At 41.4% G+C, this 27,067-nt stretch overlaps 1 protein-coding gene across 7 annotated transcripts in view; it reads right to left on the bottom strand.

Moving 5' to 3' along the window:
• The window catches only part of Arl15 (ADP-ribosylation factor like GTPase 15), a 384,290-nt gene that overhangs the window by 166,130 nt on the left and 191,093 nt on the right, over positions 1-27,067 (bottom strand). For 3 of the 7 annotated variants that reach the window (XM_039103515.2, XM_063282576.1, XM_063282575.1), the window contains one exon: positions 17,376-17,438. The exons of 3 other annotated variants lie outside the window; for them this stretch is intronic. In XM_039103515.2, coding sequence (XP_038959443.1) covers positions 17,376-17,438 — 63 coding nt within the window. Of the gene's footprint in view, positions 1-17,375; positions 17,439-19,281; positions 26,894-27,067 lie in introns of those variants that run through there. One more of the 7 variants, XM_039103513.2, reaches the window with a different exon arrangement.

The following is a 27,067-nucleotide window of genomic DNA, read 5'->3' as shown; positions in this document are numbered from 1 at the left end:
AAGTGGTGGTCAGAGGACAAGAAGTATGAGGTATGGGACTGGAAAATAAGCTCTGATGAAATCCGACACGGTCGAGATTCTCGGATGTGTCGCTAGTTCCCCCTTTCTGAACACAGCCACTGAAATGCAGGTTGGTGCTGAACAGGACAACTAATAGTTTAAGGGGGAAGATGGGTCCTTCCCCACAGACAGCTTGATGAGAACCGGCTTAAAACACCCAGCACCTCTGCACAGACTGGTTCTAAATCACCTTCAGCTTCTCATTTTGACCATCTCAGAACTAAGTAGGTCAAAACGTTTTAGCTTATGCCTTTACATGCAAAATAAGGGCGTTCTTGAAATTTCCATTTTCATCTATGGGATGGTCAGTGCCTGTGGTGGTAGCCATGGCTTTGAACAACAACAACAACAACAACAACAACAACAACAACAACAACAACAACAACAACAACAAGAGCTGGCAAATGTTGGGTTAGGAAGGATACAAATAACTAACTTCTTAGTGTTCTGAGGCTTGGGCACCATTGCTTAACTTCAACTTGGGGACATTCCAGCTCATGTGACACCAGTCTAGTAACACTTGAACTGGTTATAACTTCCAGAGTCACAGGCACTTTCAAAAGGCTTCTCTAATTGCTCCTTAATCCTATTTTTTTTTAAGTGCAAACACCGTTTAGAACTTTTGGGAGGAGTTTTAAGATATGAAGCTTTCAAGGCACATGGACAATCAAAAGGCTATTAACAGAGGAACAATCTCCATGGATTTTGTAGTAGCTTAATTGTCTGTTTATAAGATATAAATTAAAAAAAATTTTTGAGGGCTGGAGAGATGACTCAGTGGTTGAGTACTGACTGCTCTTCCAGAGGTCCTGAGTTCAATTCCCAGCAACCACATGGTGGCTCACAACCATCTGTAACGGGATCTGATGCCCTCTGCTGGTGTGTCTGAAGACAGTGACAGTGAACTCACATACATAAAATAAATAAATTAATTAAAATAATTTTTTTTGATGTGTGGATGATGTACGTGTGCGTGCACATGTGTGCAAATATGTAAATCTATGTTTGTGCGTGGGTAGACCAGAAGCGCTATGTCGAGCACGTGCTCCTTTGAGCTTTCCATTTGGCTGGTCTGGCTGGCTTGTGAGCTTCCTGGATTTGCAAGTCTCTGTTCCCTCTCCCAACACTGAGGTTACAGGTTGCACACCATTACACCTGCCCTTTTAGGAAGGAGTGGAGAATCTGAATTCAAGTCTTCCTGCTTCTTAAGAAGCACTTCACCCACTGAGCCACCTTTCCTGTCTAAGATGGGGGTTTTAATCAGGTTTTTGGTTGACAGCAACAGTTGATTTTCATTGTAATGTATTTTATAAACTCTCCAGACAGCACAGTGCATGTGTGGGAGAGGTGGGGGTGGGCATGACAAGCAGAAAATAAGACTTCGCTCTACTTAGTTGACTGTAATAAAGATTCCAGAGAAGCATGCTAATTAGCACAAATGCACAAACTGGCCAGAGAAGCTTAGAATAAGGACGCTGGAATGGGTCAAAGCAAAGTAAGGCATCTATAGCCTGACAAGGAGCAGGGAGGATCTGGCACTCATTCTTCTTAACTTTGGACTTGCTCTGCATAAAAATATGAATTCAGTTCCTATACAGAGAAGGCCCGGCAGAGATCACTTCCAGAGGACCCAGGTTCAATTCCCAGCACCTACCCGGTAGCTAACAATCCTCTGTAACTCCATTCCCAGAAGATCCAATGCCCTCTTCTGGCCTCAGCGGGCACTGAATGTTCATGGTGGTGTTCAGACAAACATGCAGGCAAAACACCCATACTCGTAAAAATAGAATCTTTTTTTAAAAAAGATTTATTTATTTATTATATATGAGTGCACTGTAGCTGTCTTTAGACACACCAGAAGAGGGTATCAAATTCCATTACAGATGGTTGTGAGCCACCATGTGGTTGCTGGGAATTGAACTCAGGACCCCTGGAAGAGCAGTCAGTGCTTTAACCACTGAGCCATCTCTCCAGCCCAATAAATAGAATCTTACAAATATCCTATGGGAAGTTGACTTAATGATGTTAAAAACAGGAAGACAAAACCTGAAATCAGGAGGGACGAAAGAAGAGAAATATATATATCTCACATTGTTGTTGCTGCTTCTTGGCTTTTTGAGACAATGCCTTGATAACCAGACCAAGCTAACCTCCCTTATACAGCAATTCTCCTCTGTGTCAGGATTATAGGCATGCAACACTGTGCCCAACTCCCATATAGTCTATCAGCAAATAATTTTCATTTTTCTTAAATGATTTCTTGTAACTTACACATGCAACTGGTGAGAACCTGGACGTTATTCCTGGTTTCTAAAGTAGGCCTTGAAATTTAACTACTTTAGCAACGCACAGTGCCAGATCTCTTCATCAGCACTAACCTCAAAGCATATTTGGTTGGAATTTTGAATTCCCACGTTCAGACAGTGGTACCCTGGCTTGGACAGCTCCAAGGAATGGCAGAGGTGCTCGACCACAACTGTGTTTACCAAAGTATTCGAGACTGCCAAAGAATGGGACTTGTTTCTGTTGGCACTGAGCAATTTCGCAAAGGAAGAAACCAGGAGTTGCTGCTCCCATAGCTGTAGATAAGAAAGATGACTCTAAGTGGCTCAATGTAGTAGTGAGCAGAATTTCGACACCATTGTGGGGGCATGAGCTGACTAGTCATAAAGCCTCAGAAGTGTGATGCAGTCACTAAAACTTTCCCATGAGGAATACTATACAGACCATCAGGAATGCTTTCGAAAGGCATATGGGAGGGATCAAGACATACGGACAATGCAGCTGAACATGAAATAAACAGGGGGAGAAACTAACATAACCTAGAAACTGCCAGGAAAAAAGCCGTGATAAAACATGGTCTGGATAGACCACGTGGGGCTGTCGGAGCATGGATGCCACGCAGAGGTGAGATGGTACAGGATGTGAGGGGGGGACGGGTTATACAAATCCTTTGGACTGGACTGATAAAGGCAGAAAGACTGGCGAATGCTTAGTACTGCAAATGAAACTGACCCATGTAAGACCAGTTTGGTAGGAGGGGATCCTGGTAGGGGGAGGGGAGGGCACGTTTCTTCAACCTTTGCCCTTCTGTGAAAATGTTTCGGCAACATTATCAAAGCTGCACAGGCAAATCGATAGTGGATGTTGCAAAATGGAGTGTGGGTTTTCATCAGTTCTTGTACAAGGCCTCTTGTGCCTCACAGTTATGGTGTAATTCTCCCTTCTAAGAGGACAAGATACTGTATCCTGAGACACAGTGTGATTGTTGACATGGGAGCCTGGCCCTGTGAGGGATCTTGTAATTGTCTGTAAAATTAAGATGTTCATGTCCAATCAACTCTTAGAACCAAGTTACGTATTAAGAAAAAACAACCCTAAGAGAGTACTAGGAGCAAATCCAGGGTGGGAATAGTGACTTACAAATGCATAGTCATAAGGCATTTCCTGAGGACAGAGAGGCTACTAGGGAGTAACGTGTGACGAAAACGTTAGACATTTCCATGACACAGGCCAACCACATGGGGCAGGACCCTACGGCAATGATTACCTGATGTTATCAGAATCCCCAAATATCTCAATTTGTGAAAGCAATTTACAGAGAACTTTTACTTTCTGTTACAGGGAAACTGAAACAGCCCACCCCAGTCTCTGACTGAATTCACAGTAATTACTACCTACCTTTATGACATCTACTAACTTTTCTTCAACTGTGCTTTGTCTCTCGAATTATGAATGGTAGAGATTTCTGACACTTTATCTGTAGTCGTCATATCTCATACTATGGAAAGGTGATTAAGTATTAGGCAAGAAAAAAAACTGATCACGTTAATAAGTTACTTTTAATAGGGGGAATCACACAATCCTGATAATTACATAAATTTGTAAGGCAAAATACAAACATTTTCATAAAAACAACAACAGCAATAACAAAAAACCCAAAACACTCCTTAACTGTCACTAGATTGAAAGCATTTACCAAGCAAGTGAGCAGCCTGCAGCGCGCACACAATTCAAAACATCTAAGCTGGAGCTCACTTTCACCAACTGTAAGGCTCAACACCAGCACTACTCCAAGTCATCCTGGAGAAACTAGCTGATGCAGGAAGACGAGAAAAACTACAAGGATAAGAAAGGAAATGTGGGTTCGGTCCCCAGCTCCGAAAAAAAGAACCAAAAAAAAAAAAAAAGAAAGGAAATGACCAAAACAAACTTCACTTTGTAATGAAATTAGTACTTGAAATTAACATAAATATACAATAAATCACAAGGATCTAGCAAGTTTACTGGCTGTAAAAGTCAATAAAATGCAGACATTATAGTTAACAGCAAAGAAATCAGTCATAAAAAGTCACTCTATACACAAAAGGTGGTTAAGATTTTAAAGGTGACTAAACAAAGAATTCACAGCTGAGGAATGCCGAATGGCTGAGAAACACCTAAAGAAATGTTCAACATCTTTAGTCATAAGGAAAATGCAAATCAAAACAACCCTGAGATTTCACCTCACACCAGTGAGAATGGCTAAGATCAAAAACTCAGGTGACAGCAGATGCTGGTGAGGATGTGGAGAAAGAGGAACACTCCTCCATTGTTGGTGGGATTGCAGACTGGTACAACCATTCTGGAAATGAGTCTGGAGGTTCCTCAGAAAATTGGACATTGAACTGCCTGAGGATCCAGATATACCTCTCTTGGGTATATACCCAAAAGTTGCCTCAACATATAAAAAAGACACGTGCTCCACTATGTTCATCGAAGCCTTATTTATAATAGCCAGAAGCTGGAAAGAACCCAGATGCCCTTCAACAGAGGAATGGATACAGAAAATGTGGTACATCTACACAATGGAATATTACTCAGCTATCAAAAACAATGACTTTATGAAATTTGTAGGCAAATGGTCGGAACTGGAAAATATCATCCTGAGTGAGGTAACCCAATCACAGAAAAACACACATGATATGCACTCATTGATAAGTGGATATTAGCCCAAATGCCTGAATTACCCTAGATGTCTAGAACAAATGAAACTCAAGACAGATGATCAAAATGTGAATGCTTCACTCCTTCTTTAAAAGGGGAACAAGAATACCCTTGGCAGGGAATAGAGAGGCAAAGATTTAAACAGACACAGAAGGAATACCCATTCAGAGCCTGCCCCACATGTGGCCCATGCATATACAGCCATCCAATTAGACAAGATGGATGAAGCAAAGAAGTGCAGGCCGACAGGAGCCGGATGTAGATCTCTCCCGAGAGACACAGCCAGAATACAGCAAATACAGAGGCGAATGCCAGCAGCAAACCACTGAACTGAGATGAGAATAGGGCCCCCGTTGAAGGAATCAGAGAAAGAACTGGAAGAGCTTGAAGGGGCTCGAGACCCCATATGAACTACAATGCCAAGCAACCAGAGCTTCCAGGGACTAAGCCACTACCTAAAGACTATACATGGACTGACCCTGGACTCTGACCTCATAGGTAGCAATGCATATCCTAGTAAGAGCACCAGTGGAAGGGGAATGTTTGCCCGGAAACCGGGAAAGGGAAAAACACTCGAAATGTATATAAGAAATACTCAAGTTAATTAAAAAAAAAAGATTTTAAAGGTGCCAACTATGGTGGCTTCAATATTCTGGCCCCATAGAGAGCAGTACTATTAGGAGGTGCGTCCTTGTTGGAGGAAGGGTGTCACTGTGGGGCTGTCATTGTGGAAGAAAGCTTTCTCATAGCTGCCTGAGGATGCCAGTCTCTCCTCTCTCAAATCAAGATGCAGAACTCCCAGCTCCTTCTCTAGCACCACGTCCGCCTCACGCTGCCATGCTTCCTGTCAGGATGATAATGGATGGAACCACGATCTGTTAGCCGCCCCAGTTAAATAGCTTCTTTTACAAGAGTTCATGTAATGGTGTCTTGGTCATGGTGTCTCTTCACAGCAATGGAGACCCTAAGTCACCAACCCTGAGCCAACACCTGCAGAAAAGGAAATTCTTACCCACCTTCGAAAACTTCTCAGAAGTTCCTAGTAGGCTTGGTTTTATGTACTCTGGATTTTTCTGAGAAATGGCTTTCTGAATATACCAGACTCACTGAGCACAGTTTTTAGCAGCTGTGTTTACAACAACCAAACAATGCACAATTCCCACTCTCCATTAACACAGAAATGGACGCATGCATTGTTAAGTGACTAGAACATTACACAACAGCAGAGAGTGAAGCACAGTACAATCACGGATGGATCTAACAGCTACTGGTGAGCAAAGCTAGGGCCCCATCTTGATGATTAGCATTTGTAACATTCAAAACGTGAACTATTCGTATAATGTATGATTTAGGGATGATATAACATCAGCCAAAGTATAAAAAGCAGGAAAGCAGGGTGCTTAAGATTCAAGAGAGTTGCTATTTCTAGGTGGAGGAAAGGATTTTGAACAAATGAGAATCAGAGATAAAGTACTGGTGATGGTCTGGATGCCTTTTAATCTTTTAGTCCACCATCCATCTATCATGCACCTGTCTGTCTGTCTGTCTGTCTGTCTGCTTGCCTGCCTGCCTGCTTACCGTGTGTTACATGCATGTACATGCATGTACCATGGTGTGCATATGAAGAATGGATAAAAACTAACAGGAGTCGTTTCTCTCTTTTTACTCTGTGGATCCCAAGGAATGAACTCAAGTTGTCACCTGGTAGCAAGCACCTTTACCTGCTGAGCCATCTTGCTGGCCTGGTAGTCTTGATCTTAATAGTGTGGCGGTGACACTGGCATTTGTTCTAATACTAGCCTTTAAACTACATATATATATATATATATATATATATATATATATATATGTATGTATTCAGTGCATTATAATGTTTTTAATATTTCACAGGGAAGAGGGAAAGAATAAAAAATGAGGAAAAATAAGAGGAAGTTAGAAAATCTTCAGGATGCTGAGAAAAGTCAAGCCCTCTTTTGATAGGAACACACTGCTGGGAACATGGATGTGGTAAGCCATGGGAGCAATGCGACCACAGAGGCTACAAGGAGACAGAGTATAGACCAATATCACACTCCATCCCCCAAACTCAAGAAGCGCCTGCCCTCGTGCAGCTGTTTGAGAGCTGAGAAGCATGGCTGGAAACACTGGTATGTTCTTGTCGGAAAAACAAGAGTTTCACTAGATTAAATTTCCTCTATAATTTTTAAGTACTAGGTTGGAAATCAGAGGATTCTACTTTCACATTTCTTCAATTATCAGCAATAAAAGAGAAGCATGAATCCAACCACAGGGGAAACTAAGTTTTCTTCTCATGCACTTTTGCAAGCTTGACAGATACTACTTTTCTGTAGGACTATCTACCAACAATAGATTCAAAACCCAAACTGCACTATTGGGATGGAAATTTTAAAAAAAGGAATTAAAATGTCAACATTACAGAGACCAGCCAAGCAAATCTTTGGCAAATGCTAATATGTTTTTATAGCCTATGTTTTTCAATGCCACTATTCACACTTCTTAGTCACACATAGCTCTGTGTTCAGAGAAACTTTCCTCATCACACCGTAAAGAGCCCGGCACTCCCCATGCATGGGGTTCAGGAGAAACCCTGAGGCTTGGGAGACGCACTGTGGTAGGGCTTTGCCCATGTCTTCACATGAGCTTTCGAAAGGTGGAGCACCAGCCGGACGAGAATCCAGAGATGGACACACCTAGAGACGGACTGCAGAGCATCTGTTCTAGCATCCCAGCTGTGGGTCTGCTCCTGGACCAGCAAAACTCCATCTGCTACAGGAAGCTCGTTCCCCAGGTGGTGTGCCCACGTGTCAACTGACAGTTGTACTCATGCCACAGAGAAGGACAGACACGTTTTGGCACAGCTCTTAACGGCTGAGCAAGGCTTGGGATGAGGAACTGAGAAAACACAGAAGCCAGGAGGGCGATGGGGCCCTTTTGGTCCCAGCTAGGGAATCTAGGTCACGCCTCTAAAACAGGCGTCTGATGGGTAGGCCATAGAGGATGGACTGGTGCCAGCCTCTGCCTTTCTGGCCATGCCAACCCTTGGCAGGGATTCTGGAAAACAAGACATCCCAAGTCAGACACATTTCCGCACATTCCTCTCCCTCCCAGTCTCTAGCTGCTTACATATGGCTAATAGGCAAGAACTGAAACTTCCTTAAAAAGAATGCTAAGCCACAGACTCTGTACATGTATAGCCCAGAGCCTGTGGGTCTACAGTAGACTTAATATGTGAGTGTCTTTGTAGCACTCTGTAGAGCATATTTATCTATATATGAAGCAAGGTCCAAAACCTTCCTAGAATTACGATATCTGGCTTTAGAGTCCTTGCACAAATCTTCCATGATGGAGACGCATGGCCTGAAGAGAAAACACTATTTACAACGGCTACAAAGGAGGCGGGTGATGAATACTGAGTAAAGGAATGGATGGATGGATGGAGCACATTCCTGAATTCATAATTAAGTGGCTGACGAAGCATGGAATATATAACTCATTTTACACTGAAGAAGATGAGGAGGGGAATTGTCTAAGAGTATAAGTTAGCGGCAGACCACTTGACCACTTGTCTAGCATGCACTAGGCCTGGGCTCGATCCTCAGTATCACACAGAGTCATACAAAAGAGAAAAGCAAAAGGGAAAAAACATACAGTGGGAATAGCTCACACACCAGAACCCACGAGACCAATTTCCACAGAAGGAATGGATAAACTCAGTGCTTCTCAAGGTGACTTAGGGCACAAAGCTGAACTCTTCCTTACAGATTGTATACCTGTCAGCTCCTTGTCTGCCCTCCAGTCCTCGTGCTACCTAGACACTAGGCCGCAGCAGCCTTCCTCTTCCTGACAGGCCACGTTTCAGGTATTCCTTATGGCTTAGACAGAACCCTATTCCAGAGGACATTCAGACCACTTTTTGTTCCGTCCAATCTTACATCAACATGAACGAAGCTCTAAATTTTATTGCTATAATGTACATCAGTTTTTCCTATAAGGTCATATAGCATGACTTTCCCGTTTGCTTTTGTTTGTTTGTTTTGAGACAGGCCTTTTCCATCTTGAAACAGCTTCTCTTGGCTGTCCTGAGTTCACTCTGTAGACTAGGGATCTGCCTGCCTCTGCCTCCTGAGAGCTGGGATTAGAGGCATGCACCGCCACCACCTGGCTACATTGGGACTTTTAAGTATCTTTGCTCAGAAAACACTGAGTAAAGCGTACACTTCTAGGGCATATTTCAGAAGTCTTATTACAGAGGGCTTGCCACCTAACCGCTGTGACATCACAGGTACATGTTCGCGTAGACACATGTAGGAAGCATAAAGGATTTGCGTCAGACAACACAGGCCAAGCTTTCATGTTACGAACACTGCTCTTCACTGTCAAGGAGGATGCGTAAGAGCTCTTGGCAATCACGGAGGGAGGAGTCTACTTTTGAAGGTAGCGTGCTCATGGAAGTCTGATCCACGGAATGTGCTCTTTTTGAGGGTGAATTCTCCACAGCTAAACTTAAACATGGAACATCCTGGCACTGAGGTAAAGCCGCTTGGCACTCACCCTGGCATCCATTCATCCCCTCTCCTTGAGAGCTACCTGGTATTCTGGTGGATGTTGTAAAGGAAGAACGCCAAAGTAGAAGACATGTGTGGAGGTCTCCAGGACAACCGTTCTTCTGAAAAAGCTACTCGTTTGAGCGCCTTTGGAAAGAAACATTCTTTTTAAAGATTTGATGAGTATGAATGCTGTGCCTGTGTGTATGTCTGTGGACTATGTATCTGGTGCCTGTGAAGGTCAGAAAGGGGCATTTGATTTTACAGATGGCCGTGAGCCTCCATGTAAGTGCTACAACTCCTCTCCTCTCCTCTTAGCTGCTGAGTCATCTCTCCAGCCCTGTTTGAGCTCCTTCTTAAATATAAAAGTGATCTCTGAAAATGTACAAAAATAACTTCAGGTTATTGTTGCCTCCCAACGACCAGTATTATATCATATTCAAGTGAGTTCACCATTGTTAGGAAGTTTAGAATGTATTGTGATAAACATCCAAGGCCTACTTAATTTTAAGTATAGTTACACAGACACACACACACACACACGCATGCACACGCATGCACACGCATGCACACACAGACACATACACAGAGACACACACATACACACACAGACAGACACACACACACAGACACACACACAGACACACACACAGACACACACACAGACACAGACACACATACACACACAGACACACATATACATACACAGACAGACACACACACACAGACACACACGCACAGACACACACACAGACACACACACAGACACACACAGAGACACACACACAGACACACACACAGACACAGACACACATACACACACAGACACACATACACATACACAGACACACACACAGACACAGACACACACAGAGACACACACATAGACACACACACAGACACACACACAGACACACACACAGACACAGACACACATACACACACAGACACACATACACATACACACACAGACACACACACAGACACACACGCACAGACACACACACAGACACACACACAGACACACAGACACACACACAGACACACATACACACACAGACACACATACACATACACAGACAGACACACACACACAGACACACACACAGACACACACACAGAGACACACACACACAGAGACACACACACACAGACACACACACACAGACACACACACACAGACACACACACAGACACACACGCACACACCTTTCTCAATTCCATCCCTTGAGGGAGACAGACAAAAGGCACTTCCGATGACTGTCTCAGGTCACAGTAGTTCTCATGAGTTGGTTTACAGGCCATGCTGGGTGAGTACATACGGTTTCTGTCAGTTGCCACCTGCTTAGCAAATGCTATACAAGTTCATCATGACATTCACAACAAATCTGACCTGTACGATCAGGCTATGTCCAGGTCTTATGAGTCTTTTACTTGGCTTTAAAATCGCTATTCTTCCATTTCTGAAGAGGGAAGTGAAAAGTTCTATTAATGCAAGCATGTCAGAAACACATAGACTATGAATAAAATTGCAATATTAAAGATTTGAAATTCGAGAGTAAAATAAAAAATACTATCTAAACTCCAATATAGTTTTAAACATGTAGACTACACAAGCCAAGAACTAGGGTATGTAACACAGACAGAATTTTAGTACAATACTTGCTCTCCTGGAGTAGCAAACTTAAGGAGAGAAACTGTTTCTGGAAGAAAGATCTGGATTCACTATTTGAGTAAGAAATATGTCAATGGTGGTATGAAATCAAGGCTAAAATCTGCTGTGAGCTAAGAGATATTTTGTAATGCTCAGTTCTTCAACCTTCAACTGGAAACATCCTATAGGCCAAGTTGGAAAACTGAGCCGCCATCCAGGGATCAAGCCCATCTTTCCTTCATCCTGTGCTCTGGGTGAAGGTGGCCATTTAATAAAGCATCAAAATAAAAAGGAATTATTAGAGATTACAGAAGCTCTTTAGAATGACTATTACCAAAATGTGGCATGGTAGTGTTTCTCTCTCTCTCTCTCTCTCTCTCTCTCTCTCTCTCTCTCTCTCTCTAAAGTTGTTGCTTCAGACCTCAAAGACCCTTTCGCACTGTTCTTTCACTGTCTAGAATTTGTTAAATTGATGAATGAAGACAGGAGTGAATGAGTCAGAGCCGCTGGAGGGCGGGTTACTACTAGAGCACTGAGGGAGGAAGTGGGTGTTTACAGCCATGGCTTGAGGTGTCACTAGCTCCCTAACGCAGGTCTTGTGTTATTTCTAAAAACAAAGATAGACAGGACAGTGAGTTAAGCCCAGACCTGCAGACTTCCTCCCCAGGACTGCCACACAATAGCGACTCTGTTTCACAGTATATAAAACTCGTTTGGCTTAGTTTCTTCAATACATCACACTCATTTCCACCGAGCTCATTTGTAGAAAGGGCCCATCTGTAAATTGGCAGCTGGGACCTATCCAAGTAGCAAGACACAACCAAAGGGAGAACACTTGGTTCCAGACTTCAAAGTCAAAAGAGAAAATTAAATTATATTTCAGAAATCAGATTCATAAAATATTTTTGTTTTTCAAGATTCAATGACATGTTGCATTGAAGTTTTTAAAAGCCTATGATTTGAAATCCAAAGGCTTGGATTTGAGTCACTAGGTCAATCGTGCATAATTCATTACTTCACTTCTATGGATCTTAGGGTCTTCCTTCAAACATGGATGCAGAAATAAAAGGGAAAGTCTCAGCACAGTTAAGAAAATTACCTGATGTGTGTGAAACATGTGTCCTGCTACATACACACTAATTCATATTAACTTTGGTCCCCCGTGTCCCTATAGTATTCTTTATATTATTTCTAATGGGTCTACTTATAAGCCACTGGAATGATCTGTTCCATGCAGACGATTTGAACAAGGGATCCTTTCTTTATACCTGTTTTCGCAGTATACATATATGATATATATCATATATATGATAAGCAAACACACACACGATAAGTACATGAAAGGGTATATATAAATGTCCATACAATAAATACATGCTTTTATTTAATAAATAATAAACGGATTTAAAAACACAAAAGCAGGCTTAAAATCTTGAACCAAGGCCTATATTTCATCTTTGAGGAGGTCTCTATCAAAAGTTATAGATAAGCAGGTATATGGACAAAAAAATAAACGTTTCATTAGGTAAGTTTCTGCAGAACTACCCAGCATGCATTTATTCACTCAACAGCATTCTAAGACAGCCAAAACCCTTGAATCAGGGCTGTAGGAGCAAGCTAGTCTATCTCAGACACTCCCAGGGCACAAAGGAAATATTTCACTTTCATACATTATAGCCCTCACACAAACATGGAACTTGATATAATGACCATACTAGTCAGTGTCATACTATTTCTCTTGGCTTCTATATTTGTCACACACACACACACACACACACACACACACACACACACTCTCTCTCTCTCTCACACACACACACACACACACACACATTCTCTCTCTCTCTCTCACACACACACACACACACACACTGTTTTACATCCCATACACATAAATGTGTATATATATGTACATATATATACACACATATATTTGTGTATATATACATATACACAAATACACACAATACATATTGAGTTCAAACAAAAGCCTATGTGGATAGATAGTCCTCAATCCCAGTGGGAGAGGGATTTTATTGGCTAGTAATTCACATATGGTACTGAGATAATAAAAGCATCATCAGCAACTCTAAGGATTTCTCTTTCATAGTATAAAAATCCCAAGGTCCTTCTGGATATGAAGAGAGAATAGGCTTAGATGGAAGGTCACTGTTAGGGCCATAATTGTAGAAACGAAGTTAGTTTCTCTCACTAATCTATTCTCTTTCACCTAAAAGGTGTAAATAGGACATATAAAATATTTCAGTTAGAGCTAGAAGAAGGGGAATTTTACATCCCAATCAGATCTTATTAATTATATTCTAAAAGGAGGACAAGCAGGCCACACATAAACATACCCTTCTCTGCAGAAGGGAGCAGTTAAGAGCTGCCTCTGGTTATGGAGCTCTGAGCCCCAGGATAGACTTTTAGACCATTTCCAAATAGGACTGACGGGCTCCTCATTAAGAGTTGAGCATAGAGCTGAGAGTGCAGCCACCACATGTGGTTTGGTTTCTTTCACATCCAAGCTCTCTGCAAGACAGGCCAAGCATGACAGGATGCTTGAGAAATTGCAGCGGTAAACGACTGGAAGGTCGCATAATTATTTTATAAACAGACGCAAGATAGGAGAAAGTGACAGTCCCCATTTGCTGCAATTCAGAGGTGACTGAAAACCAACTTGGGAATTAATGGAATTAATTTGGAATTTCAGAGATCTGAAAGCTTTCTAATACCGGGGATTTCAACTTTGCAATTTCAGGACAACCCTGCTGCTGGCCTTTCTTGACCTGTTGTGAAGTAAATCAGGCACACTAATGTGGGCTAACAAGTCTTTTTCACACTGTTCCGTCACCCTGCCTCCCCTTTCTCTGCAGACATGCCTTTCTGCCTCACTCTGTCTAGCCACCCCTCGTCAAAGCACACAAAATGGCCGCTGTAGCCCCGCATTACTGCTCATTAGATCACAGGGTAGTCAAGTGGAACTGCCCGGGGTTCCCAAAGGAAAGCTATACTTCAAAAATCTGTCCATGTCAAATGAAGAAAAAAAACCCCGAGCGTGGGGTCACCCAGATCAATGATCAAAAGAAACCGAGAATGGAGGAGATAAAAAGCACACCCTCGTTTTTGTTAAACACACACAGGTCTGATTTATTAGCAGGGATATAGAGATAGGATGAGCCCCCCCCCCCGCCCCTGCCCCCGCCCCATACCCTGTTTTTGGGTTTTAACAAAGTAATTTGCTTTAATTATGTCCCGTCAGCTGTTAAACTTCAGACTTAAAAAAAAAAAAAAAAAAGAAAGTCTACAACAATTTCTTAAAAATTTCCCTAAAAGAAAAGTAAGGTCTGGGAAATCCAGCTTTTAGGAGGACGCTTACATGTTTCCAAAAACACTTGAAGAGCAATAAAAGTAATACGAAGTAATCCACCTCTAATGCTGGAGGAGATTCTATTTAAATCTGAAAGAAACGTGCCACATATGCTCTAAAATAATCCCAGCAACCTTTTGGGCCTTCAAAGACAGAAACAAGCAGGCTGTCAATCACAGGCCCTGAAAGGCAGCTCTCTGGGCCTCTGGGAGGCCATCAACCTCTGCAGGTGGCCCACACCTCTCCCATCACCAGCATCGTCCCATGCCCTCTCAGAGGAGCACATTTCCCACATGCTTTTACAGTTTTTGAGAGGAGATGATTTCGCATTACTTCAAACAAGGCCTGTTGAGATTGTGCAGAACGACCTGTCTGCAACGGAATTTACTATTCGTTTTTTCAAGCGAAAAGTCACGAGACTCTATTTTTCTACTTTCTTCCTCAGAGAAAAGTAGGTTTTACTACCTAATGGCGAAAGAGAGAGAAAGTTTTGACAAGAATACTATTAATTGTATGTCAGAGTGGGATGTAACACAAATACTCATAATGTACTCTGACAAAAGTTACCATTCGTATGGCTTTCTGTGCTCTGTTCTTTGCTGATCTACCTTTGTTCCCTGTATTTGGAATGCGGTCTTTAGGAACACTCCAGAGTCTATGTATAGAGTGGGCCTAACTTGCTTCATTCCCGTGGGCCTGAGGAACACCTCCGAGGCACACCACACCCCGACCAGTCACTGCCTTAACTACATCCTAGTGACTCAAAACCAGTGTGTCAGGAGTGAGGAAGACAGCGAGGGGCAGGCACCCCGTGAAGTCCTCCATCAAGCCTTGTCCTCGCGATGAGGCAGGGTCTAGGGCCATCCCACTTTACAGATGAACACAGAGATTCAGAGTGTACTCTCAGTTGCTCACCTGCTCAGGAGGAAGGGGGACCTCAGGAAGTCTGCTTTGAGTCCTCTGAGCCATTAACCACTTCCAAATCAAAATAAGAGCATCCACGGGGCTCCATGTTTATATCCTAGGTCCCTGTGGCTTCAGTGTTACAGCTGCAGTCTCACTCGGGAAAGGCTGGCGTATGTGCCCACATAAACGCATGCAGCAACAGCTTCATTTATGAAGAGAAAAACCCTGAAACAACTTAAGTTTCCTCAGTGAGGGAATGAATATGTAAACACTCGCAGAGGAGGTCATGTTCTAGAGTACACGGACCGCTGAGGATGAGCACACTAGGACCTACACACTCCACCTGTCTATGCTGAAATGCGTAATTTGCAAGTATGCTCACATGAATTAATACACGTCTGAACTGAAGCTGTCCGTGAGATCACTGGCACCTCACTTGGGAACATGGCTAGGGGGTGAAGCAGGAAAAGGTGCCCTAGATAAGATGCGTAACAACTTCAAGATGGTGCTTGCCATCACATAAATGAGTGAGGATTGGGAAAAGACAGGAGAGAACCGAGGAATAGCTTCCAAGTCATCTTTTTTGGCCTGCTTCTCCATGGGGAGGATCTGAAATGCACCGAGAGGAAATGTTCTCATTCGCTAAGTCTGCAGGACGGACGGGTGAGTACACGCCTTAGGTTATCTGCACTTAGCTATATGTTTGCAAAGTTTCCGGATTGAGGTCTGACCACCTGAGATCCCCAAATCTGTTTTGCAAAATTAGAGAGCGTGGTGTCTCTAAGCTCACTCGTGTGAGTCAATAATCTGCTTAAAACCCAAACATTGGTAACCAGAGATCAAACGTAGTAAGTGAACCGACCAGCTCTTATGGTAGGTATCAGGGCCTTTAAGGTAACTATATGCATTGATGTATAATCCATACTTCATTTTGTTGTTAAGCGAATTTCCATTAGGCTGGCATTTCTAACCTTTTAACACGCAATATTTGGTCATCAAACTGCCTTGCTGAAGACAGAGTTGTGCATGGAAGCTGAGCAGGACACATGAGCAGGAAAGAGAGCCACTCTGCGCTTTCCGCTCCTCCGTAAAATCGTGTGTGTGTGTGTGTGTGTGTGTGTGTGTGTGTGTGTCTGTGTGTCTGTGTGTGTGTGTGTGTGTGTGTGCGAGCGTGCATGCACGTGTTTCTGTGTATGTGTTATGCATGCTTGGATTATTTAATATTCCATGGAAATCCAAATACAATAACATGTATTTCCTACGGGAACTTAATTGACAGAGGACTGGATTGAGTAAACTTAAATGCCGTTACTTTTTAAACTTACATTGTAAAGAAACCCCAACGTCTAAGTTGCTCTAAAACCAATGCCAATGAGAATGAATCTGGGATTTATAGCCACATCTCTCTCTTCACCAGCTTAAAAACATACCACTTTCATTCTCTTTGAGTTAAGGACTCGCTATGTAATCCTGGTTGCCCTGAAACTTACTACATAGACCAAGACGGTCTCCACCACACAGAGATCCACCTGCCTTGACCTCTCGGTGGCTGAGATTAAAGGCTTGCACATTAGTGTCTACCTTTTATGACGTTTGACAGTAGACTTTCTCCAGCCGAGCATTACCATGGCTAAAGGTTTACATGCCGCATCATAGCTGGAAGTCCACTACCTACTACTAATAAAATGCTATTAGGATCTTGGTATTTCACTTTTAATGTATAAAGCTATAAAGTCACTGAAACTTATCAACTCTTTTACCAAAAACAACATTTATGTATGTATAGTCATAGTTAACTTGAATTAAGCAAAAATAATCTTTACTTTCTACTTACATGACTTGAAATAACGTTGCCAATTATTAAAGGGGTCCCACAACATTTGGAACCATGAACAGACTGCCAAAAAGAGAAAAAAATAAAATAAACCTCTTAAAACAGGGAACTCTTCCTAATAGGAAAAGAAAACAAAGAGGTCCTGGTAAGATAACAGGAAAAAATAAAATAAATACATCAATAAACAAAAATTAACAAAACAAAATGTGAGGCTGGAGAGATGGTTCAGTAGATAAGAAAGCACTCGCTGCTCCAGCATGAGGTGTGGATTTAGTTCGAGCACCTACATGGTGGTAGGGGACCCAGCACCCTCTTCTGGTCTATGTGGGCACCAGGCATATGCACACTGCACATAATACATGCAGCAAGCCACTCACACACATGGAATAAAAATGATAAATCATAAAGAAACAACCAAGCAAAAACAGCATCTTAATAACAAGCCATCGCTCGTGGAAACCTTGTTACCCCTTGGTTTATCTGGAAGCCTGTTCTCCCCCACCCCCGCTTTAATTAAAAAATTGGCCTTAATTAATGTAAAAGTCATTGAAAAAGCCAGTTACCCAGTTTAAAAAAAAATCAATCAAATGATAGTAGTAAGATCTCCGAACCTAAAATTAACTAAAACAAACATATCAGTATGAAAATATGGTAACTTGTCATCCACGTTTATTGGCCCAGATAGGCAACACACGTTTACAATTATCTGCCTCTGATTTCCCATCTAAATAATTCAAATATTCAGAGAATTACCCAACAAAATGGGCAGGTCCGGTTTAAATTAAAATGCTTTAGAGTTAAAATGTAAATCTTTATATATTGAGGAGAGAAAGGTATACTTAAAGAGTGGGCTTTCTCGTTTTTAAAGACCAGGGCTTTAGGGTTACAAACCTTTACTTTTTGGAAAATAACCACAACCACACTGAAGATATGGGTAAGTACATGAGCTATCTCTCTGTCCTGAGAGCCTTTATGGTTCATCTTTATGCATCCTGTGGTGACTACTCAATCCTTCTGTCAAAGTGCTATGGGGAGAGAACACCTTGCTTTTATAGAACAGGCAGGAATCATAACCCACGCCCCTGTCAGCTGATCCCAAAGGTTTCCTCAGCGAGCATGGTCTCATTTCGTCTCCTTGCTGCCCCTGTCAAAAAGTGTGCACAAGTTACCCAGATTTTCCACTTTGGCTCTTTTAACAAAGTCCTGTTTGGGCTTGACAAATTATTAGTCGTAACTTTATATGCTAAAAATAAATATTTGACAAATTCTCCATGTTAAAATTGTAGCGTTCCATGCAACCTCTAAATTATTTCACAGTTCGTGTACGGAGCCCTCTTCCCATATGGCTTGGCTGGCTTAAGTTCACATTTTTGAAAGCGATCCCAAATATCTGATGGAACGACGTCCCGGCTAACCATTATCTATCTGTAATGTCTTCATTTAAGTCCTCAAAACTTCATTTCAGCTATGACATGAACTGAGATAATCTCTCTCCACTGTGCTTAGCAGAGCAGAATCAAGCACCCAAACTTAGATACCATGGTATCGAAAGATCACAAGGGATTCAGCCAGGAGAAAACCACGTGGTGCTTTCAAAACGAGCTGCTATTTTTTCATCAGACCTCCTAGAAAACCTCACGCTTGTTCTGAAAGCATGCCCTCTCTCTTTGCTTGAAACTACTAGATCGATTTTCTCAACCTATAACTATCTGTGGTTGTTATACGGTGTCTGTGTGCACTCCACCAAGGGCCACTGTTAAGCTGTTTTCATTACCCATTATCCATCTGTACCATGGGAGGCATGGATTCACTGCTTTTGTGCAAGCAGGTGCAACTCACAGGTAACGAACTAAGGTGGCGAGGCGAGGGAAAATACCCCTTCTAAGAAACAGAAACGGAAAGCACGTTTTATTTTTTCTTTCATGTTTTTATTTTCAGAGGTAGGAGGCCCTGCACACGGTTTTTGTTTTTTGTTTGTTTTGTTTTTCATATTTGTGAGAACACAGCAGAGTGTTCTCCATCATGTCCAGAAAAGGACCGTGTTCTTACCTGCTTTTTCCGCGCTGTAGTAAAAGATGCCGGCCTCATTAGGAACCTTGCCGGCTCCCCAGACTTTCTGTGGTCTGGCTCTGCTGTGATTACTGGTCAAAACCTTTAATTACAGTATATAGTTTGTGCAGCTGCCTGGAAATCGGTCTCGGGGTCAGTGGCTCTTCCCGTCCCCTTCTCTCCATTCTTTTGAAGCAATATTGCTGAACAGAAGGCATTGTTCCAGCTTTCTGCTGTGCCCTGTCTGCTGCACAACATGAATAGCTTTGCGATCCCCCCAGCAATTGGTTCTTCAACTGCCTTAGGTTGTCAATTGTAATTCAGTGGCTCCAGCCACCTTTTCTTTCATTCTCTTGGGGTCTTTTATTACTTAATTTGCAATAATATTAGGGAATGTCTTCTTCAGACATGTCACTAATGTCTTATTGATTATGAAGCCGGGACTACATCTGACTTTTATGCCTGCTACAATGTTTCCATATTTTCTTTTCTCTGGGCTTCTGATGCTGATCTTTGCAGTCATCTTGTAAGGGATTTACCTTGTATGGAATTGTACTTAATTCTGAAGGTTTTCATTCTGAAGAATCTAATGAAGCTCCCTTAAGATATTCTCACTGAGATTACTTTACGCGGTTATAGCAAGAGCTATTTTTGCAACTTCCCAAAGACAGACTCTCATTATAAAAAAAAAAAAAAATTAAGGACTAGCGAAGTATCCATACTTCATTCCCATGGTTCATGCTCTATTTTTTAAATACAAAAATTATAATTTTGGGCTCTCTTCAACTTATAAATAGTTAGCTAACAGACAAGATCTGTGAAAAGAAATTCATCATGAACTTTCCAGACTCTTAAAAAAAAAAATCTAGACAATGCTTTCAGAAGTTATATAAGGAAAGAAACTATTAAAAATAACTCCCAGGTTACCAAATCTAAAGGAAGTTTTTTTTTTTTTTAAATTTGGGGGAGGGGACAGAAAGAACAAAAACATCTTGATCTAATGAAGGGAAAAAAAAATCTTTAGTGTATTAAGTCTCAAATCCTCAGCCCTGGATAAAATCCAGCATATTAACCTCTCTCATTAGGCTCAGCCATTCCAGAGAAACTAAGGGTATTTTTTAAGCAGACACTATGTAATAATAATAATGATAATAATTATCATAATGATAATAACTAACGCTTATTGTGCTTTTTATCTTCAAAGCAACTTACTGACATTAACTATGTATCTATCTTCAAATGTTTTATTAACTTTGTTAGCTATGAACTGGAACTGAGCTTTCTTTTGCAAATGAAATAAATAAATAAATAAATAAATAAAAATTCAGCACTTCCTTCTGAATGCCACTATAGACTCAAAAATAACATATGACTTTAATGAATAATAATTAATGAAATACTACATTTTACAGAATACAAACTTGAAATATAGGTAGGAAAGATAATATATCTGTATAATTACTAAAATCCAAACAACAAATACTGTTTATATTGTTTAATAAAACCTGCCTCTGACTTCAACAAATAAGATTCTTTGTTACAAAATGTATAAATAAAGAAAATATTTTACAAAGTCCGGTTTCACCAATATAAGAAATTATTTCATTAAAGGCTAAACTTGTTCTTATTAAATCATATTCATTACTTTAAAAACCACCTCCACTGTATTTACTCAGAACTTCATGTGGACTGCTCTTCGCGTGAGAAATAGAAACAGTAAAAGTGTCCAATGCTAGTGAAGGAAGCGAGCTCACTATGGTTTTTTAAAAAAAGGTTCTTTTTATTTATTTAAACAAATTAAAAGATTATTATTTGGTCAGGAGACCTGCTTCTTTTTATGAGAATTTCGGGAAGAAAATCGTAACAAGGACCACTATTAAATAGCTCTCTAACCAACACAAGTGAAAGCAAGGGAGATCAATCATTTGCAAATGCAATAATTAACAGCTTAAAGCTCTAAAAACTGTGGTGCAGGCAGAGTGCTGAGGGTCCCCTGCAGAGAAGGTACTCTGCACGTGCACACAGCAGGTTTGGAGCCCAGGAAAAGCAATGTTTCTGCGCTCCTCTAATGGGGTGGGCAGAGTCGGACTATATACAGATAGCATTCAGTGATCTGGACAACTCAGGCAGCAGTGGGCCAGCAGGAAGGCATGTGGGAGAAGGCCCAGAGGTAGTCGTTCTTTCAAACACCAACATGGAACAAAGACTCACATAAGTCATAATCCTTCGAGGGGCTTACGGATTTCAGAAGTTGGGAGCAAAGTTAAGAGACAAGTCGTTTTAATATGATGACCTGGGTAAGTCCAGGGTGCTAGCAGAGATCGGGAATGTGTACCTAAGTGGTCACGGGCACCAGAGAAGACTTTCAGCTGTGATGTGGTCTTAGGGTAACTTTCTTGGGGAAATGGGAATAATGAGAGGTAGGGATCAGCAGGAAAGACAGAGAAATCCAGTTACAAGGCACATGGCATTTGAGATCTGTGGAGTTTCGCCCAACTCCGGGTAAGCCGGAAAACAGTACCACTGAAAGACATGGTGGAAAACAGAGAGGGAGTGTGGTTCTCTCCGATTCCAGGGAGAAGCAGAGCCAAACTGAGGCAGCTTGAAGGTAAACTGCAGCAGGAAGCCAGGAAGCTGACGGTGAAGGACTGACATCTGCAGAGAGGCTCCACAGGGCAAGGGAGAAAAGGACACAGAAGTATCTGGACCCCCGGGAGGAATTAGGTAGCCTTGACAGGTTCCCAACCTCCCAGCCTTACATGAGATGAAGACTTGCCAAGGCGGAAGAAAGGAGGAAAACAGGAAAGGGGTTGTTTTAAGGAGCATGTGCTGTCCTATTTTGAAATGTGTTTCTTTACTGACCCATCAGAACAATTTCCTGGGTAAAAATGTCCCTTTCTGAGGTAACCAATTTGTTTGGGAATGAGGATTTTATTAGTTTACAGTAGACTTGGGACATTTTCACTCCCTAGTAGATGCAAGAAACACAGGTAACAAGGAAGAATGGTGAGAGGAAGCAGGACAGATGCAAAATTAAGAAGTTAATTTTTTTTCTCAAGGAATGCACATAGAATCTTGAATGACTATACTACGCGTCAGATGACCTCAGTCCTCTCAGCTCCAAAGTTGCTCTTTAAAGTGCACTTTCATAATGATGTCTTTGCAAACTAATAATGGGGACTGCTAACTCAGCTCTTCTTGTAGGCCAGGGAGCATTTTAAAGAAATAACCAAGTCGTTCAGTGGAGGACAGACTCCCAAACCCTGTCATTACCTCGCAAAATTTAATTCTAACAGTGTGGAGGACATCTGTAAGGAACAGACAAAATTATCTGTATCTCTTATATCATTTTAGAATAAGTATCCGTCCCATAAGGGAGTTTCCAAACTGCTCACACCATAGGTATGTGCGCTGCTCTATGTGAAATCAAATCAGTATTCTAAGATGCTGCCAAGAGGCAGGTCAAGATACACGGAGAACTCCTCAGGCTTCGAGTACAGCACACTTCCCAATGAGAACTGTTGTCCCCCACACACAGAAAGTGACATTCGGTGAACTAAGCGCTTTATACAATTTTAACAGTGCTGCACGTTTTCTAATAAAAGATTTGTCATCGTCGTGGAAATTCTGAGAGGATCCTTGTCTACAGTTCCTTCATAGAACTACTCAAGAGAACTGCCCTGTAGTTGAGCATTACCAATACGAAATAAAGGATGAGAACTAGGGATGCATGGCTTGGTGACGCGTATTAAAGAAAGGAGAAAGGTGTGCAACATGAAGACTATCCTACACGGGAATTACGATTAAGCGTGATAGATAAATGCCATAAAAATCACATGTATGCATCTTCCAGATGCATGCTGCCTGCAGATTAAAACCCCTGAGAATCGAATGCACTGCTTAGAAAAACTGAACGTATATATTCCTCCAAGAAACATGGTCTAAAGAACCCGGTAATGCTTTAAAACGCTTTCACATTTCTACTCTATCATTTCCAAATATAACACCATGCTCCATGCACACACAGGACATCAAAAATTAACAGACACTATAATCACAAATTTCAGTGTGGTATTGACACTCTAATTTAGAATCTGTATTTCCCAAGGTATAATTAATGAAGCAGGAAACTAATCAAGTCACTGGGCCTTGTAATTCTGCTTCAAAAATCTGTTTCACGGTCTTCATATTTTTCAGTTAATATTTGCAGCAATAAAGACATTCAATAGTGCTTTTCTAATGTAGCACTTTTGAAAAGGTTACATAATTCTGAATTAAGGATACCTTATGAACACGAGTCAAATAAAATTGCCAAAAATAAGGACTGTTTCTTTCATGTTAACAAAATGTGTCATTTTATATGGCCTGATAAAACCAATAAAACAAAAATAAGATTTTTTTTTTAAAAGCAGGGAAGTAAAAAAAATGGTGGTCAGCAACTATGTAGAGAGAAAATAGGATTACATTATTGAGTACTACATCAACTTAACTTCTCATAAAATACTCCTGGTCTACTTAGTAACTTCAGAACTGAAGTAAGCTCTCCGAAGGGAGTTGTAAAACAAATTAGATACAATTACAATTCAATACAAATAAAAATCCCAACGATTTACTCTGAAGAGTTCTCATTCTGCAGCAGCTTTACCATTTAAATTAGACCAGATTTCCTCCTCATCGATCAACTGGGCCACTTGGCACGAGCCGAGCTTTTTCCGGTATGTTTTCCATAGAGAAAAGTGGATGATATGAATATATCCTGGAAAACTACAGCAACCACACCTCCCCTACAGTGAGCAGAAGAAACATCTGGTGTAAGAATTGTCTGGCTTTCCAGCAGTATATAGGGTGTCCTTTTACCAAGTATTTTCCCATGGCATTTGTTTGTTTTGTTTTGTTTTAAAAAAAAAAACAACAATGTATGCTCCTACTATCAACTTTCAAGACACAGAATCTTAAAATTCTGGTAAGCTGAACAAATCACTACCAGGTGAGTGTTGAAGGGAAGGGAAAGATAGGCTACGTACAAGATTCCTCTTGTTTCTCCAAGGGCAATGAGAGAGTTGGGCAAGCTGCCTGTTTGTGGGTTATGGAGTAATTTTCACCATTGTCTTCCTTTCTTAATTCCGTGCTCCATACAGACAGCAACATGCACAGCATGAGATGGAGCTAAAATATTTAACTTCCTGATGATTTTTATCTCGTCAGAACCCTGGCGACTACTCCTGCTTCTCCTCTGGGTCTCGCTGGCTCCTGTCCACTTTTAAGTTAGCAGTTATCTCAATAAACACTGTGAATTCTTAAATCTTACTCGAGCGACCAGACAAATCCTGGCACGTTTCCCCCCCAGAAAACATAAACTAGAGCAATTTTCAGGAAGAGAGCATCAACAAGTCTAAGAGGGCACACTTGTTTCCTAACCATGTCATTCTGTTGGCGCTTCCTGGTAAGCTGAATATATTTTCCTTGATTCTTTTTTTTCTTAGCAGAATTTCCCCCTTAAAAATTAGATCCTTTGCAGAGTAAAATATCAACCTTCTAACACTCAAAGAGCCTCCAAATATACATGCAAACTAGTAGGCACAAACAAACGGATGTTCACACAGCTGTAAGGCACAGAGCAAGTGGCATCTGAACGAAAGGAAGAACATCAGAAAGATGTCTACAGTCATTTCTACACAAGCGTCTAAAATGTATTTCAAGTGGCTGGGGACTCTGCTTTTAAATGTCCTACTCTGGCCTGCTGTTTCCAACCCGGTTTGACGTTATTGTTTATACAACATGGGAGATTCAGTTTCACAACTCCATTTTTATGCTAACAATACGGTATTGATTTAATTCTTAAAACACTTCAACCGGGCTTTACAGAAACACACTATAGAGAGTAACCTCTTTGTCATTAAGAGAAAGACTGGATGCTTCGCTTTCTCTTCATAGCCAAACTGAAGCTAGGGTGAGCTCTTCCTTATGCGCCTACAGACTTTAGGTCTACCAAGGAATGTTCCCCGTACCCTATAAAATACTCCAAAATGTTCTGCAAACATGTACCTGTATGATATGTGTTGTTCTGTGTTGACAAGGGAAAAGTGCTTTACTTAAAATATCTTCAAACTGGTATTCTATAAATTCTATTTACAAGCAAAATCACCTAAGAAAATTATTTGTGCTTTTTTTTTGTTTGTTTTTTAAGGAGATATAGTTAACACACATGAGGAAAACTCAGAACCAATTAACTGCTAGAAGCTTCCTTCACTAAATGTGAGTCTTTAATTCCTACAGAGAGTGCTGTGAATCATGTATTAAGTTTAAATAATGTTTTTGTTGGGGGCTGAAGACATGGCCCAGTGTAGAGAACATGCGCTGCTCTCCCGGAGGATACAAGTTCGGTTCCCGGGGGATCTGTCGCCCGCTGCCTCCGGGAGGCCATCTACACTCACATTCACGTTCCCTTCCCCACAGAATTGAAAATGATGAAAATAAACTTTTCAAAAAAGTTTGTCTTTGTGATTCGTTATCTAAGAAAAAGCTTCTTTAAAAACCTGAAAAAAAAAATCCTGTCGGCTACTACATCTAACATCATTCTAACATGTCATACACACTTTTATACAGAGATAACTATATTTATAGGAAGACTTGGTTTCCATACTGCCTGTGTGGATGACAATGTACTTGAGAGTAAGGCACCTCGCAAGGTAAACAGACACAGCACTGGTGGCACCCCATGGCGGCATATTCCTTCATATTCCTTCTGCAGACAGAAAGTCTGATGGGGCCGGGTGATCCCACAGACCAGGACGCTAAGAACAGATCCAGGAGGCATCACAACTGCAGTGTAGGAGAGCTGAATGCTGATGACCTAAATGGCGATGACCTAAACGGCTATTTCTCTTTCTCTTTTGGGAGGGGGGCTGTGGGAGGGCTTTTCATGACTGGGTTTCCCTGTGCAGCCCTGACTGTCCTAGACCTTGCTCTGTAGACCAGGCTGGCCTCAAACTCGGAGATTTGCCTGCCTCTACCTCCTGAGTTGGGATTAAAGGAGTGCAACACCAGGCCGCTAATTTCCTTTAATTACTGTCAAACATACATTCCAGAATCCAATGGAGTCTTGAAGACGAACGGAGGCAGCCACAGACAGCTCTGTGGGCTGAGTAATAAATCACAGTGTTTCACTGTTTTGTTTTGTTTTGTTTTGTTTTGTTTTAAACAAATGAAAAGTATCTATACATGCTCTCTCTTCCATTTAATACTGTGAAATTAGAATAAATCATTCAAATTAATCCTATGCAATTAGAGTGAGTTGGTAGGAAGCCAGACACAGGAACAAAGGTGTTAGCCGAGCTCAATCACATCGTACTCCTTGTTCCTTATCTGCTTCTTCAGATGAAGGGCAACGTCATTCCCATTAATCACTTTAATCCTAAGACACTCGAGGCGCTGCAGCTTTCGGAAGGAGAGGGGAAAAAAAACATACCCTGCAAAGGAGGTGCAAAGGGATTCAACATGCGGTTCGAGTCCGCTGTACCTAAGTTATAAGCCATTTACATTTTATTTTAGGGCCAGAAATCAGAAACTCGGCTCAGAGTGACGCTGTTTACCCAGAACGGCCTCACATTTTCATAGGAGAGAAACAAAATAAGAAATGCAAT

Source organism: Rattus norvegicus, chromosome 2 (assembly GCF_036323735.1).
Source record: "Rattus norvegicus strain BN/NHsdMcwi chromosome 2, GRCr8, whole genome shotgun sequence".
NCBI classification, from domain to species: Eukaryota; Metazoa; Chordata; class Mammalia; order Rodentia; family Muridae; genus Rattus; species Rattus norvegicus.
The sequence above is the reverse complement of the archived record's forward strand: the minus strand, read 5'-3'. Positions and strand labels throughout refer to the sequence as shown.